At 39.7% G+C, this 17,327-nt stretch overlaps 1 protein-coding gene across 1 annotated transcript in view; it reads right to left on the reverse strand.

Annotated features, from left to right (window-relative positions):
* Positions 1-2,950: 2,950 nt before the first annotated feature.
* Positions 2,951-17,327, reverse strand: part of SV2C (synaptic vesicle glycoprotein 2C) — a 146,588-nt gene continuing 132,211 nt past the window's right edge. Inside the window, exons 8-13 of the mRNA XM_018566623.1 lie at positions 16,816-16,904; positions 13,974-14,138; positions 12,616-12,749; positions 8,091-8,294; positions 6,054-6,213; positions 2,951-3,454 (exon numbers count right to left, since the gene is read on the reverse strand). Coding sequence (XP_018422125.1) covers positions 3,271-3,454; positions 6,054-6,213; positions 8,091-8,294; positions 12,616-12,749; positions 13,974-14,138; positions 16,816-16,904 — 936 coding nt within the window. The 3' untranslated portion in view covers positions 2,951-3,270. The remainder of the gene's footprint in view (positions 3,455-6,053; positions 6,214-8,090; positions 8,295-12,615; positions 12,750-13,973; positions 14,139-16,815; positions 16,905-17,327) is intronic.

Raw genomic sequence — 17,327 nt, forward strand, 5'->3', positions numbered from 1 at the left:
AAGATGAAAGAATAGAGCAGAAGTAATGCCCATAGCAATCCAGCTAGGCTGTAATTTTTGTAGTGCAAGTTAGAAAATGAAGGCTCAGTTTGGATTTGGTACCACAGGAAGCACCTCCACTTTATCTCCAGTTTTTATGCATTGGTCTCCAATGCTGCTATGCATGAAGGAAGCAGACTTCAGGGTTCAAATAGCCTTGTACATACAGATATCAGCCATAAGAGGGATTAGAGATATTTAAAAGGTTCAAACTGCATGGACAGCAGTAAATGTACTATGCTAACACTAAGAAACATACAGTCCTGTGCCTTTGAATACAATCTATATAATATACTGTACTCTTTAGAAGATCACCATTGGAGAACACACATATGAATCCCAGTTCCTCAAAATAGTCATCATGAAAATGTCTCACTGTCAGCATTGTTAAGAAACAGTCGACTAAATATTGTTTCAAGTAGCAAAATGCCATTTTGAGCAGTAGTATGTAGTTGTACTATGGATCATTTAAAGTCACCTGTCCCTTTAAGAAAAAGCACATGTAGGGATGTACTTGTACTTGTAGTTGGGCCTGAAAAAGTGGCATCGGGACATCCCTAGTATATATATTTATATATATATATTTTTTTTCATTACCAGTGGCGTATCCATGGTATGCCACATATGGCAAATTACCTGGAAACCACTTGGGGGAGGGGCACCACTCTCCGTTGGTCAGCAAAAGATCACCAAACGACGGAGATGACTGACTTTTTCTCTCCCAACCCTACTCACATACATCTCTCCGCCTGGTTCTTAGAAACCTGGGACACTATGGCTGGCGTCCCTCCCAGCTCCTGGCAACCAATGATATCACTGGTTGCCAGGAACTAGGCAGGATACTGGCAAGGTCATCTCTGGTTGCTAAAAGCCAGACGGGGAGATGTGTAAGAGGCATACACATCTCCCCTACCAAAGCGGGTGGGGAGATGTATATGCTGGTGGGACGCTGGCCAGAGCATCCCAGGTTGCTAGGAGTCGGGTTGGGAGTTGCGTATGGTCGCTTCCTGTCCAGCGCCTGCCTCCCAGTGATGTCACTGGTTGCCAGGAGCTTGTCAGGACGCCACCGGTGCAATTTGTTTGTAGATACATCTCTGTAGATTGCTCTAAGTGATTTACATCAGGCTCAACTATTAAATCCCTGGCTCGTTGAATTTCTGCAAATCAGTCAGAAAACGTTTATTTAAAACAGCAGCGGGGCTCTCTTTAGTGACTGTGGAAAATAAACTATAATGCTAATACTGTTTTCATACTCAGCTAATAATGGAAAAGAACAAAACAAACAATGTTTAATTGCTGATGTATGGGAGGGGTGTCAATGGGTTATTTTAAGGTGTACATGTTATTTTGTACTGATTGGATGTTCCTTGAGACTGTAGCTTTCATGTTCCAACATTATTTAAAATAAATAAAATGTAGACTGGGATATATGCTGTTCTACTGTTGTGACTACATAATATTTGTTATCTAGATATACAGTATGCATTTGAGGTGACACATTAAACTGAACTGTGGCATGAGAAGTTCATTGCCACCAATTGCATATCAGTTTAATCACTACATTCAGCCTTGATATCCTCTGGTTAATGTTGCCTGCATATTTGTCTGCCTGGAACCCCTGAATCCTCCACATACCAAAAAATTACAAAAATAATTAATGACTCTTATTCATGTTATGATTACTACATTGTATTGTAAAAAAGAGCCTAATCTTTATGAAAACTATTATTTCGCTTTCTAATTGGCACAAATGCTTTTCAAGTATTTACCAAAAAAACAACCTAAACTGAGGAACACTTGTAATAGATATTAGGCAAAACCTCAAATCTTGCAGTTGCAGAACTACCTTTATAAAACACCTAAATGAATGTTATGGAGCAAGTTATGAGATGCGTTAGGTGGGATCACCCCAAAAACATACCTTAAAACAGACCTGTGCTCTGACCATGCAGGGCAAAGGAACAGGGTTACTTATATGCCCTCTACCCAGTATATTTACCTTTTCTTTGAACCCCACACCTTCCTGTTAAACTGCCAGGAGCAAAAAAAAAAAAAAAAATAACCAGTACATCTGGTCATGAAGACATTTATCACTCTTTCCCATTCCTCTCATATGATAGTGATGGTGCCTGGTGAATTGCCCAGAGCTGTCACATGGGGAGGGGAAAGGGCCCTCAGCCATGTGTAACCTCCAGCTAGTGCAAAGTGACTTCATTTACTCACTCTTGGCAGTGGACCAGAGCAGCATCACAGTGAAGGAGGGGTGTGTATGTACTGCTGGGGAGGGAGGAATTAAAGAAGAACTCCAGGCAGAAGAAAACTTAACCCTTGCAGTGGGGCTGCCCCCACACTGCATGGGTGAGGTGCTCGTTTTGGTCTAGGGTCTAAAATATATATTTTTTTATTTTACACCCAAGACAAAAACAAGCGCTTAACCCTTGCAGTGCAGGGGGTAGCCCCACTGCAAGGGTTACGTTTTCTTCTGCCTGGAGTTCGAAGCACAGGTTTACTGAAGTTCCATGGAGCAAAAGATATGCTCAAGGTTGTAGTGTGATTATGTTATCACAGACTGCCCCACATGATGCTAATATTTGTTATTTAAAACAAGGGCTTCCAGGTATTTTTCCTGTGCTGGGGGAGGTGTCTCAGGATCTATGCCCACTGCATGGCCCATTCGTTGGAAGTGTACTCCTGTATATGAATAGAACATGGAGACCAATATCCCTTACTGAAGGTCCATAGGCAAGAGATACCTCTGTAATCCTAGACACATAGCTCCTGCAGTATAGTTAGTACTGTTGACATGGCATAAAGCTGGTCTAATTATAACTGAGGCATGGAGAGTTTTTGGTAGGTGTGGGGGTTTTCTTCATAGCCCATGCACAAATTGTTCTGGTCTTATCCACTTGTATAACTTGCTTACTGTAAGTGCCTGCATTCTGTGAGGCTATAGATACTGTTTAATGCTGAAAGGGTCACTGAAGAATGTACGTTTGGATGAAATCATAAAAACATACACACAATTTAAAGCTTGTGAAAATGGTAAATAACAGCAGGGTATGTCAGACAGCGTTTGTTCTACATACATTGCACAGCAAAAACATCTACATCTTGGGAGCAGAATGTGTTTGGGATTCTCAATGATTTTGGTTGAGTATTTTGTATCTGTTAGGCTGATTGTTATGAAGAAAAATCAGAAAAAGTAATATTGGAGATGGCTTTTGTTTCCGTTTACATCAACACCTGGTTTCTTGTGTCTGGCAGTCGAAGTCCCACCAGACCACCGCAAACCAGCACGGTTGAGGCAAGGAGAATTGGTATGGCTTTGGTGATTCCAACGAGTGAGCCAAATATTAAGTTTCCTAGTACAGCTGCTGCTTTGCACAGTGCATTCAAAAAGCCAAATCCTGTGGATCTGTAAGGAAACACACATTGAAAATGAAAGGTCACAACATTTGTGTATGTATCTTGGCATTGTTCATACGTATGTCCTTTCCTGAACATTGTCAACTTATGTAAAAATGCATCCACAATGCCACACTGTGTGCTGTAGTTTTGGTGCATTGTTTATAGCGTGATATGACTGGTGAAGGATCTATTTCTTAGTATCTAATGCCTTTGAAAACCCCTGTTAATATTTGATCCAATCCTCAGAATTTAAGCAAAGCTGTGGATAATGATAAGGTGATGTGTAAAGGTCAACAATGGAACAATAATGTGCTGCCACAATAGTTGTATAGAATATGAAAATTCATAGTCATAGTCAGTATTCACATTAATGTGAAAAGAGAATTTATATGGTTCATTTTCTTTAAGCCATATATTGTGAGCAGCATTGTAGCTGGTTCATGTGCTGACATCTTGTGGTCATTCTGATTATTGCATGTTTTTCTGTGTTCCCTCCCAACTATTATGTATTTCCTCTTGTGTGTAATTTACCGCCCTTCTTCTCCATTAGTTGTTTTAGTGTCATGGCTACTTGTAACAGGACCACATGCACATGCTAGCCTGGTAACATTATCATCCTAGACCTTTAAATGCCATCTATTCATTCATCTGCTGAATCCTGTTGTCTGCTGTAACCTGCTGCACGAAATAAAGCACTTTGTGGATGTAAAGGTATTTGGTGAGTTCAGCTATCTGATGAAGATTGTCCTTGGTGGTTGTATCTGCTTATACCGGCCAGGCATAGAGGTCTCAGCAAGGGATAGATTGCTAATACAACAATCGGAGTAAGAATAAATAAAGAACACCTCTAGATTTTGTATTTGGTCATTATATGTATTTTCAAACAACTTGGGAAAGCTCTGCACAACTGATGACCAACCGCACACTTTTCTTGTATGTTGTATTGAGAAGAAGACTGATGCAGATCTTTTCAATATGGCCATTTAAATAATGAGTCATTTGCTGCTAACTGCCCTTTCCCGGCATTGCGAGAGGGTAGGTAGCCTACAGTGTAGATTTTCTCCCTGTAGCTATGCCCTGTCTATAATTAAATAAAAAAATATTTTGAAAAAAATACAACTGCCTGCTGTGCCTGAAAAAGAAAGATTATGCTGGCAATGCAGAAGAAGTGCAGATGTGCCTAGCTACTGTTGTGTATAGCCCATCCACCGGATCAATATACAAAATACAGATAAAAACTAAACATATAGATACATATGAAAATAAAAACATTTAAAAACAAATTGCAGATGGAAATCTTCCACTTTGGGGCAGCCCAGGCCAGGAGATTTCCCATAGATTATACAGGAGAAGAGTTGTAGCCCAAAAGTATTGTTCAAAGCGGGGCTCAGACCAGTGGAACTGGAGGGGGGGAAGGGGCGTGTATAGTGTATCTTTTTCAGCAGCTCCAAGGAGCATCTGGAGCTGCAATAACTGCAGATCTGTCCAGCTACTGTATGATATTTGTGGCTATGATCTCTTAAATAATACACTCTAATTTCTATTTCAAGATAAGACCTGTCTTGTCTCTCCTTCTCTTATACTGGCCTTAACAAGTTGCTTACATACTACCTAGCCACTGTTTAATATTTGCGGCTTGTGTCTCTCAAATAATACTCTTTATTCCAAGAAAAACCTACCTCGTCCATCCCTCTTATATTATGGCCTAACCAAACTGCTTACACACTGTCCAGTCACTATACAATATTGTTGGCTGTTGTCTCTCAGACAATACAATGTAATTTGTATTGCAGGATAAATGCAGTTTGAAGTCTAGACGTCCTTCTTCCATCTCTCCTAACTGAAACTCTGTACCTCAGTATGAGCTCTGCCTGGGAGAGAATGCGCAGAAGCCTGAGCTTTGCAGCTGTGATCCTGTGATCACAATTGCAATGCTTTCCAGGCTTGAAAGCAAAAATTAGAGAAATGCATATTTTTTATATTATTATTAATTATGCATTTCTTACATTTTTGCAAAAGGGGGACTTATCCTTTAACACATTGCCCACATTCTGAATTTCTATAGAGAACTCAGCAGGAGCAGTGTAACACAGAAGAAAGCAACAATAGACAACAAATGCAGAGAAGCTGCAATCACATGAAGCTCTCTTCCATTATTCTTGTTTTAAAGTCCATTATTCTTGTTTTAGTTTTAAAAGGTATACTTTAAAAAAATATCCTTCTATTTTTACCCTGTACCACCCATTCTATAAAGCATTGTATTATTTTATAACTCTACAGCTGTACCAGATGATGGACATTTGGAGTCAATTACTTAGATAGATTGTCACAGTTAATTTTTCTCTGGCCCATTTTGAAAGCCTTGATGCCAATTATCTTTCCTGATGATTAAAAAATCTATCAGGGTTGTAGAACCAATCACTCATAACGAAACACCAGCTGTTTCTAAATTGAATGAAGGAATCTTAGGAAGGGGAAGAACAAACTTGGTGGTGGAAATTCCTTACCAGTATAGATTAAAGTAATTTCACTGCAATCAGGGTCCGATCAAATGAAAAAGTGTTTCCTTTAATGCACATATAACTTCTTTTGTGTATGATACTTACCGTTTATCTGTTGGAAAGAGCTCCACAGTGACTACATCAAGAGAGTTCCATGCCGAAATAGTAAGACCATTGTATACGCAGAGCATTCCCACCATCATAGACTCACTGGTACCAAACCACAATAAGAAACAGCTGACACCAGAAAGTACCATAGAGCCTCCTGTAAAATACACAGTAATAAACACATTGCATCAAGAAGTAGAGTTTCATTTTGTGGTACTTCTCATTCTCATAATCAAATGTTATATTTCAGTTTTCAGATATGTTGAGAATACTCTGTTCCAACTACTAGCTTACCACTCACCTTCTATGAAAAAAAAAATAGATTTTGGTCCAAACTCACTGTATTTAGGACAACAGACTTAATTCATAATTTTAGGGATTCACCAATACCATTTTTTCAAGACCAAGAACGAGTACCGATACCTTTTCTCAAGTACTCGCCAATACCAATTACCGATACCTAGGGGTGGTGGAGCACAAGGGCCCAGTTGCAGCTGCAACTTCTGCCACCCTGGTTGTTCTGCCACTGACTTTGGGCTGTAGAAGGACTACAAATCTTAGCAATACATTATGCAGCAATGTAGAATACCAGCAGCTATGGAGGGCTACAAATCCCAGTAATCCATTATACAGCAATGGAGAATACCACCAGCTATGGAGGGCTACAAATCCCAGCAATCCATTATACAGCAATGGAGAATACCACCAGCTATAGAGGACTACAAATCCCAGCAATCCATTATACAGCAATGCAGAATACCAGGAGCATCTTAAAATAATGATTAATGTAAGCTTTGGCTGAAGTAGTGAGGTGTTAGACCCTCTGTCGAGTTTTTATTGCTGTTTGTCTCCCCTCAGGTAGAGTCACCATTAATTGTTCTAGTGAGCATTATTGCTAAGATAGAAAGTGAGGGGAAATTTAAAATTTTAGAATTGTCATGAAAGCAAAATGTGAGGGTAAATCTTCTAATGGCAACAAATGTTCAAATGACAACTGTAGGAGATGGGATTTCTTTTTATTGCCTTTAGTGTCTCCAGGACAGGAAGTGAAGGTAAATCTTCCCAATGTGGCACGGTCTGCAAAAATGAATTGATAGGGGTTTAAATCCCTCTTTAGTCTATCCCCAAATACATACACTTGATAAAATAGTATATGGTTATACCTTGAGCATAGTTTGAGTGAACTGAGCACATAATCAGCTGAGAGCATCTTTCAACTATGACATGTCTGGTGACTCCAGTGGGGTACCTTACAGAGATAGTAGAGCCAGAAGGAGTTATACAACAAAAACTGGAGGTTCTGTAGATATGTCTGTGAAGGTTCTCATTTATCCAGGTCAAGGCATACCTAGTAGCAGGTATTCACATTCAACTGGACCTGTTCGGTAATGTTAAAGAAGTTTTACTGTTCATCCAATTAGCCTTTTCAGTTCTACTGAGTTTCAGGAACATACCCATATTTATAGTGATACTATAGGCGTGGGCACACCCTAATCACCCCGAGCACAACACCAAAACTGCGGGCACAGTGTTTACAGTCACTGAGCCAGTGGAGAGATCACAAAGATCTCTTTGTTATACTCTGTTTAGATATGTGTGCAATGTTTCCAGTTAAAATCACATTAGTCAACTCAAGTGCATTTATCTAGTTTTGGATTGTATGGGGAAGGATTAGAACCAGGGCCACCCCTATAATGAGGCAGTTGCCTCAGGTGGCATCTCTTTGGGTCAAATGGGGTGGGGGGGGGGGGGAATGACAGCTGTGCTGAGCAATGTTTGCAGTGTGCCTGCCGCCCCCTTTCCAGCCAGAGCATCCTAAGTCACTGGTTGCCAGGAGCTAGGCGGGAAGCTCTGATCAGCAGGAATCTGTGCCCAAGATAAGTGCCCTTCAACACACAATAGGGATACATTAGATAATATACCCTCCTTACCCGCTGAGTCTGTCAGTCCAAATGTATCCCGGGCTACCAGATGCATAGAACATGTCAGTAAAAACTAATACTGGATATATAGTAGTGAGATAGGACAACTTACCCAGCATTGTTAACCTGCCAATCTTGTCCATTAGAAGAGCTGATACAATATTGCCTGGAAGAACAGCCAAGGTGCCCAGGAAATTCACAAAGTAGATCCAGTAGGCACTGTAGTCATCATCAAAGGTGATCTGACATCCGACCTTCATATCCTCAAATGTGCAGTTGATAAGTACGCTGTCAGTGAACTTGTATCTTTCAAGATCTGTGCAAACAAAAGCAAATGGGATTCGTAACAAAACTCTGCATGCAAATATATATAAATTCACACAGATAGAAAAACATTTTGTTATTGTAAGCCGTTAAAGCTCCAGCCGTCCCTTCAGTCTTGCACAGTTGCACAGGTTCCTTCTGTACTGACATTGTTTACTCCTATTTCACTGCACACTGTGAGTTTCTCACAGGGTGCATTAGAATCTGCAGCAAGTAAGATAAAGCCCGCCTCATTTCCTGGATGGAGGACATTCAGCATAACCTTTATCTTTCCTCCCCAGCCTGACTGCCCCCAGCACACCACTCATTTATTGTTTTTCAGTTCTTTAGATCATGAAGGCTCTGCATCACACATGTGTATTACCTAGGGTGGTCAAATGGCAAATGCAGTCTGTGTAAGAATGTCCACACCTGCAGACTGATACTTGCCCCATGAAGGTAAAGTATTTCGTTATTTCCATAACTCCTCATATGAGCCAGCTCATTGCTTGCATTAAGACTGAGGGGTCTTGGGGGAATACTGAGGCAGAAGGCTATGATGTTTTCAGGAAACTATGTTCATCTCCTCCCATGCTGGCCTCCAGGACTTCTCCAGACCCTCTCCCATTCTCTGGAACTCCCTACCCCAATCTGTCCACTTCTCTCCTCTGCCTACTTTTAGGCAAACCTTGAAAACTCATCTCTGCAGGGAAGCCTATCCCACCTCCAGATAATAATTGTACTTTTACTTCTTCAACCAGCTCATCCCTCACAATAAATGTCTATTGCATCACTTGCACCTCCTACTACATTGTAAGCTCTCACAAGCAAGACCCTCCTCAACCTCCTGTATTGAGCTGTATTGTAATTGTACTGTCTTCTTTCATTTTGTAAAGCGCTGCACAAACTGTTGTTTCAGGAAGCTAGAACTTTAAACATCAAAGGAGCAGCATCCATTGTAAGTCTTTTAATCAGCATTTTGACTTTATTATCACTTTAATGACTACTGGCATCTAACCAGATCACAACGTGTATAAATGTAATGCAACATAGAAAAAACAATTCTGTAAATATATACATGTCCATTACTTTCTGCAGTCACATTTGGATTCATTAAAAAATGAGGACCAGGGTGTGGTTACTTCTCTGTAGTTTCAGCTCTGCGGGTCTACGCCAGAAACAGGTTCATCTCCCAAAATGCAACAGAAGATTTCCCTCCCTTTCAAGCAGCATAACACAAAGGAAGAAGGGGGCATGGACACCTTTTTGCAGCTTCAACTTGAATGTAAAAAGCGATATATTAAAAATGGCTATTTTGTTAGAACAAATCAACTGACATACAGGATGTAACTAACTCTGTCTCTAATTTATACCCATGTTACTCCTCTGATGTACAGTAGGTGGCGCTATACTCATGTGTTCCAGGCTTGTGTGGAAACAAGACAATTACTGCAGTAACACAAGCTGCTTTCTGCGACTACACTGTTTTTTAGAAGTCCTTTTATCTATGTTCATAAAAAAAAGTCTGGCTTTGGTAATGTATTGCTTCTATGAGGTTGTAGATAATATAGTTCCAGTAGAATTAGACACATTACTACAATGCACGCAGAGTGCAAGGAAGCATCTGATTTGCCCCTCATAGTAACAAATCCATATAGGCAGCTATTTACGAGCATGGTATGGAAATCAATGATGTACAATAAATATGTGATGATGTGTAAAAAAATGATATATGTATATAAGCTCATACAGGCAGGTCTCTCTCTCTCTCCTAGGGTTACTTATTATTGCTACATTATGCTAAACGACTGCATGTACTAGTGTATTTCATGTAATCAAGTCATTTTATTATGTGCTATAAAACATTGTGCAGTCAACTGCCACATGGGATTATGATACTATAAAATTAACAAATAAAATAAATACTATATACCTTAGGAATGCACCGAAATGACATTTTTAGACCGAAACTAAAAAATTTGTCAGGCTAAAACCGAAAATACCTTTTATTTTTTTAACCTTTTTAAAATGTTTAAAATTCTTTATTACGATTTTTTGAACTTTAACGTCAGGGGCTTTGGGGAAATATCAGGGGTCTAAAAAGACCCTTGATCTTTCCCTTTTAAAATAGAAAAAAGGGAATGAGAACACAGAGTCTCTTTCTGCAACCCCTGTTATAAATGAACAGGAAGCCTCTATACTGAGTGGTCCTATCCATTCATAAACTGTGGAGATAGTATGAGTTACTATGTCCACAATCATGAATGAACAGAAAGTGTTGTAGCGCACTTCCTGTTCATTCATAACTAGGGACACAGTAAGCATACTATGTCCTCAGTTATTTACAAACACTCAGCAATCAGTTCTGATCGCTGAGTGTTTGTAGTTCACCCTCCATCCTGACTGATCTGCCGGTCACTGATAGCTGGCAGCTCTCTCCTCCCCGCACCTCCTTGTTCAGCCTCCTGACAGCTTCTCTCCTCCTCGCTGGATGCTGGTAGCTGGATTAGCTCTGTGTCCCCTCCGATCCCCGATGCCTCTGCCAACACAGACCAGCGGGAAGGAGAGAAGCTAGGGATGCCTGTTTTGGTATTATCTGCATTTTGCCCATAGTACCATTTTTGGACAACATGTTTCAGCGGCCGAAATTTCGATGCATCCCTAATATATATACTGTATATATACTTTAGCAAGAGGTAAAGAGAGATAGTCCTAGGATTTTAACAGCAACATGGATAATTGGCAAAGGTAATCTCAAACAATAACCTAGGTTCTGATCCTTCCCTTAACACAGTAGCATGCTGAGCATGGTATTTTCCCAGCACTGATAGTTTTCAGCATGGGCCCTTCAGGTTGAGAAACAGTAAAAATCATAAACCTAATGCCATTGTCTATTTATAAACAATCCACAGAGCAGTTCACCTTGCAATTTGTTCTTTGCAAATAGAGGCAAAAACAAATGTTCTTGGTACAGTATATATATATACACACACAGTATACTGTATATATGTGTGTGTGTATATATATACTGTATATATATATATATTTGTGTAAGGAGTCCACTTCACATGAGGATTGCTATATGACAGGATCTGAGGTGTGCCATGGTCCGGGTGGTCAGTAATGCCAATAAGGGGGCATACTCTGATGGTGTGAAGAGTGAACTGAGATGAACTCATGACTGTAATGGCCCAAGGGACGGGTGGGAGGGTTGCGCTGAAAACCTCCCGTCCCACACAGACTGATCAGCGGTGCTTTTAAGAGGTAAGGAGGCGCAGACTCCACCCACAAATTCAGGCTAACACATTAGCCTTCCAACAAACAATACATTATATTATATTGTCCAGCAAAGTATTTCTTTATATTTTGCCCAAGTATTTAGTCATCATGTTTTTAAACAGTTGGCTCCATCTCTCTTAGCTCAGCTTCCCTGAATTTTTTATGATGGAGACTTGTACCACCTAACGGTTTCTTCTTTGTCTTGGGACTCCAGAAGGTAGTCTTTTTCTGTCTCTCGAGGACTCCAAAGCTGCATCCATGCCACACCTGTTATGGGAGGTCCCGCTGTCTCTGTTGGATTCCTCATCACTTTTAGACTAATTTAATAAGCGGGAACTCCTGAAGGTAGGTGATGCATTATATTTCCAGGATTTTGGTCCTGCTTTATTTTGGTGCCAGAGCGGACTCGAAGTAGAGAGTGTTTATCTAGCCCTTAGCCTAGCACTTAACCCCAGCTAAATTCTAACTTTACCATTAACAGTTTTCCCCTCACTTCCTGTCCTGCTGACAATGTTTTACTAGACAGGAAGCAATGCAGAGAAAGAAACAAACAATATTTATTTCAGTAGAGTAGAGGAAGACTAGAACCCATGTCTATTTATTTCTGTCCGTGTTGCAGATTTTCCTCACTTCCTGTCTGGTTACCTGTTGTCAACAGGACAGGAATTGAGGGAGCTTAACGGAGCCCTGGATAGCAGTAAAAACCTGGCAGGATTTCTAGTCTTTTCCCACGCTAAAACTAGAAAAAAAATTTTTGGCTTGACATACACTTTAAGTCATTCTATAACACAAAGCTTACTACTACAATAGAGTGTGTACTGTATCTTGTATTGGGGGCATCAGTGGTAAAAGACAGTTCCACACTGGCACTGAAAATGAATCAGCTGTAGCAGCCGTGATGTGCGTTCCAGCAGATAATCCCCATAACAGTGTGTTATAGCAATAACTGACAATACTAACTGACAACATCTCAACCACCAGCTGCGTAGAATGAAAGAAACCACAGGTGAGCAGAGCCATCTTAGCAACTTCCCCTCTGAGTCATGACGCCCTACCTGTGTTCACAAAATGTGCTTCTATGAAGGTGCAATTCCTAAAGTATGTGTTCAGTGATGTAACATCTTCAAAGTAACTTTTCTCAAACACAGAATCCTGGAACACAACTGACTTGAACTTCATCGAGATGAACCTGTCATACACAAAGGTAACATTTAAGTGATGCAAGGACGTGGAAGTAATGGTAAATAACCACATGCAAATAATCAATTGTGAAATGTTCTGCTGTCAGGATGTACTAATCTATTGTATTGCAGAGCTTGGAGCTTATTAGAATACACAACTAAGGTAAAGAAACTGAATATTGCATCTAATATACAAAATATGGCCAATTGTTTGGGGACACCTGACTAGCACACCTATATGAGTGTGTTGGCATCCCATTCCAAAGTTATAGGTAATAATATGGAGTTGCCCCCTCTTCCCCTCCTCTGCTGATATACAGTAACTGCCTACATTGTTCTGGCAAAGCTTTCCACAAAAGTTTGGAGTGTGCCTGTGAGAATTTGTGCCCAAATGGCCAAAACAGCATTTGTTAGGTGGGGTACTAATATTTGACCTAATGTTGGTACTAATGCTTGGAGAAGACCTAGACCTGGCTCACAATTGTCATTCCAAAGGTTTTAAATAGTGTTGAAGTCATGGCTTTGTGTAGGCCATTTGCAGACTCCACAGTAGACTCTTAAAAACCACGTCTTTATGGACTTAGATTTGTGCATAGGGGCATAGCCTCACTGGAGCAGAAAAGGGACTCCCCCATACTGTTGCCACAAGGTTGGAAGCACACAAAAGTCTAAAATGTTTTTGCATACCGTAGCCCTAACTGTACCCTTCACTGGAAATTCCAAAACCCAATCATTTGGATAGGCGTTCACATACTTTTGGCTAGGGATGCACCAATAACTATACTACCAGGAAGCCCGCTCAATGCTGATTGGCTGGGAAGCCTGTTTCCCAGCCATTCATAATTGAGCCGGCCAAACAACATAGAGCCAGCTTCCAGGGCAATCGGGAAGCAGACGGCATGTCATTACCCGCTGCCCGACTTCCTGATTGCCCAGGAAGCTGGCTCTATGCCAGCGGAAGCACCGGTATCGGTACTCGGTATCGGCGAGTATACCGAAACCAAAACGGTATTGTGCATCCCTACTTTTGTCTAAATAGTGTAGGTGTCCACATACTTTTTTATAGTGTTAAGTATATATTTTCTTATTATAGTACAGATAGAGGTCAATGGCTCAGCTATCAGGATCACCTTCATTGGATCACCATGCCTTGTTTGCCAGTTATATTTGTAAAATACAAAGTAAATACTATATACATGAAACTGTATATAGACTGAAACAAAATGAATTACCTGTCATTGCTGAACTCTCCATTTTTATGTATCTGGTTTTCCAAAGTGAAGTTAAAATTGTAGTTGGAGATATTTTCCCCATAAAAATATTTGACTCTTAAAGCATATTCATCAGCTTGGAGGTGCCTGATGACGTCTGAGAACCAGACAGATAGTCCATAGTAGCTGTAGAAATGAAGAAAAAAAAAATTACAAGACACACATGAGAAAATAATCGAAAAAGAAACTAATAAAGACTAACTTCAACCAAAACTTATGCCGTTTTTTGGCATCTGTGTCACTACTGGGGGATCTCCACTCACTTCTTGTTAGGACAGGAAGTGATGGGAATTCTTTTCAGTGTGGACAGATTATCTCTTCCCTAGTCTATTAAAAAAAATTAAATAAAAAGGAAAAAAATAGAGTTGGCTGAAGTGAGGCTTGTCACTGAAAGATACCGTATATACTCGAGTATAAGCTGTCCCGAATATAAGCCGAGGTACCTAATTTTACCACAGAAAACTGGGAAAAAGTATTGACTCGAATAATCGAGTATAAGCAAAAAAAAAATGGGCTGAAAATCTCGGCTTATACTCGAGTATATACGGTATTACAAAAAAAAGGTTTGCTTCCTTAGCTTCAGATTCTAATCATTGTTTAGGTGGAAATGAATCCAATGTAGGCTATTAACCTTAAATAGGAAATATGCCAACAAATAATATAAAAAGAACACCTATAGTTCTTTTTAGAGGGGTTGTTGGAAACATACATTCAAACGTACAAACATACAGTCATGTTGAGTGCTCTCTGACATGAAAGTGCAGTGTAGTGCCAATGTGGGTTCAGCATCGCTCACTGCAGCCCTCATTATAACTAGTGCCTCCCTGAGTAGCTTTTTCCCACTCAGGGAAGATTAAGGGACTCCTTTATTCCAGAGAGTGGATATCGCTATCAGCTCTCTGTTATACACCTCAGCTCATTGCATTAAAAAAATGAAAAACTCCCCATGGAGTTCTCTTGCTTAACGAAGCTGAAAGATTTCTGTGATTGGAGGAGATAATGGCCATGTGATGTTGAGAGATCCTCTTGACACTTTTTTTTGCGAACTTTCATTTAGTTCTGACATGCTCTTTTGGCTTTAGAGTCCTGAGGCCAGAGGACCACAGAGCACAATTGTAAAGTACTTTGCTGCATCATACCACTGACTTTTAAATGAGCCCCTTGAGAGTTTTATACGTCAAGCACACAACTGTATGACCCTTTTTTCTGAGATGAGAAAGAGGGACACCTTCCAGCACAGTGCATTTAGGCAATTGACACCTGCCCCGCCCCCCGTAATGCAGACCATTAAGAATTTATATGCCATATACGATTGGTTAAACTCAGAATTATTGTTTTTTTCTGGCTTTCTGAAATAGCAAACAAGATAATTAAGAGATAAGACAAATATGTTAGTGCAGAATAACATTTTTGGTAGTTCAATAGAACCTGTTCATAGATATCTGTACATAAGACCAAAAACAGGGACAACTGAGGAGATGGACAAAGGGGTGTGGCTTCAAACGGGGGACAGTCCCTCCAAAAACCTTCATGATATGCTTTATCAGCTGCTTTAAATGCTGTTTCCAATATTTTCCTACTTTCCCCAAACAATCCAGGTTAGGAAGACATACAGGTCACACTTTGTACCGCGAGGAGACGGGAGCTGTTTTAGTTTGTTCGCCGGCCGGCCACTATATTTCCGGATTGTGAGTCTTTTAATGTGTTATTGAAATAAAGGCTTTAATTACTACACTATGAGGATTTCTATTTGCTTCTCAATATGAACGAATATTGGAAATAAAACGATAGAGGGAGTAGGAGTGAAGGAGGAAGGACCGGGAGAGCTGTCTGCTGATTTCCTTTATGCTATTTTCTTCATATTTCTTCACGGAAAAAAGTGTTTTTTAAAATTTATTTTTATATATTTTTTCACGCCTAAAGTTTGGACTTATTTTTCACAATTAACTGTTTGGGCATCTGATCACTTTGATTAATTTTGTTCACCATTCACATATTTACAGTATTTATATATTTTTATTTGTTATTTATTTGTTATCTATACATTTTATGCACTTTTATTAGAGGATGGTAGCGCTATACTATTGCTCTGAGGTTATATTGAGGCTCCTAAACTTTAGATCCCTGTTTTTTGTCAAGTTTTCCATTAGCGCAGATTGACCTTTGAACTTTATTGACATGCAAAAGTTGAAATTTTTGCCAAAAGTCAGAGGTTAAGCCCTGATCTACAATTCAAATCACTTCTTCTGGTCATAAATGTCTGCCTACTGCCTTGTAGAGAGCAGTGACACATGACTGTCATAGGATGAGGTGTCTTTGATGTGCAGGGTGTGATTGACAGTCTGGCTTCACCTTCTCTATGCTATGCTGGAGACAAGACAGTGATATCCAACGGGCGAATAACAGGGTCTCTGCAGTTGAGATTTTGTTCATCCATTATATGAAGTTATTTTATTAATTAACATTATATTAGACGGTGAGTTGATTATAAGCTGAAGAGTTCATATTTAGCAGTGGTTTCTGTCATTGTTGGCAAAGGAGTGGGGTTGCTTTCCTTTTGGTTATTGGTTATTGTTTATAGGTCTATACCTTGCCTAATTCAGTGCTTGTGAGCAGTTGTGTATCACATCTTTATATTTTGTATTGATAACAAGTAAGGCCACCGGCTACCTTACCACGTTATTTTTGCCAAACTGTGTATTTAGGATGAAAATCTTTTTATTGTATAAGAAAATCTTGCTTAGCACAGATGAATGCTAACTGAATAGACATGATACATTTTGATTTCATGAGTAACCCTTACCCGAATGACAGAGTGAGCCACACTACAGTTAGTTTGATTGTGTTATCCCTGATAGGATAGTCAAAGCACCTCATGAATGTTAACCAGATCTGTAAAATAACATATAATATTAACAATCATGTGAACAAAATAATAGCCAGCATCACAATACAACACTTTTTATGACATAAAGATAAGCATAATCAGTGGAGTAGATAATTACACACATTAACTTTAATTAATTTCCCTATGAAGCGAAAATAGCAGCAGGAGCATGTAGAAGGGACCTTTTGTCTTTATTCTGGATGACTAAGATGCAGTTGGATTAATGCATCCACAACATTGTATGTTTAGTAGTAAGGTGTTTAAAAGTTTTATCAAAAAATATTCTACTTGGTTCTTTTATCATTTTTTTGTGTGACTGTTGATGTTCCAAAGCCCCTATCTGACCATACAGGACATTATGCTGTCCTACGTCACTGTCCCCATGGACGGTAGTACACAACGGACTGGTATAGATATATATATATATA

Source organism: Nanorana parkeri, unplaced genomic scaffold (genome assembly GCF_000935625.1).
Source record: "Nanorana parkeri isolate BGI_ZX_2015 unplaced genomic scaffold, ASM93562v1 scaffold964, whole genome shotgun sequence".
Classification (NCBI taxonomy): Eukaryota; Metazoa; Chordata; class Amphibia; order Anura; family Dicroglossidae; genus Nanorana; species Nanorana parkeri.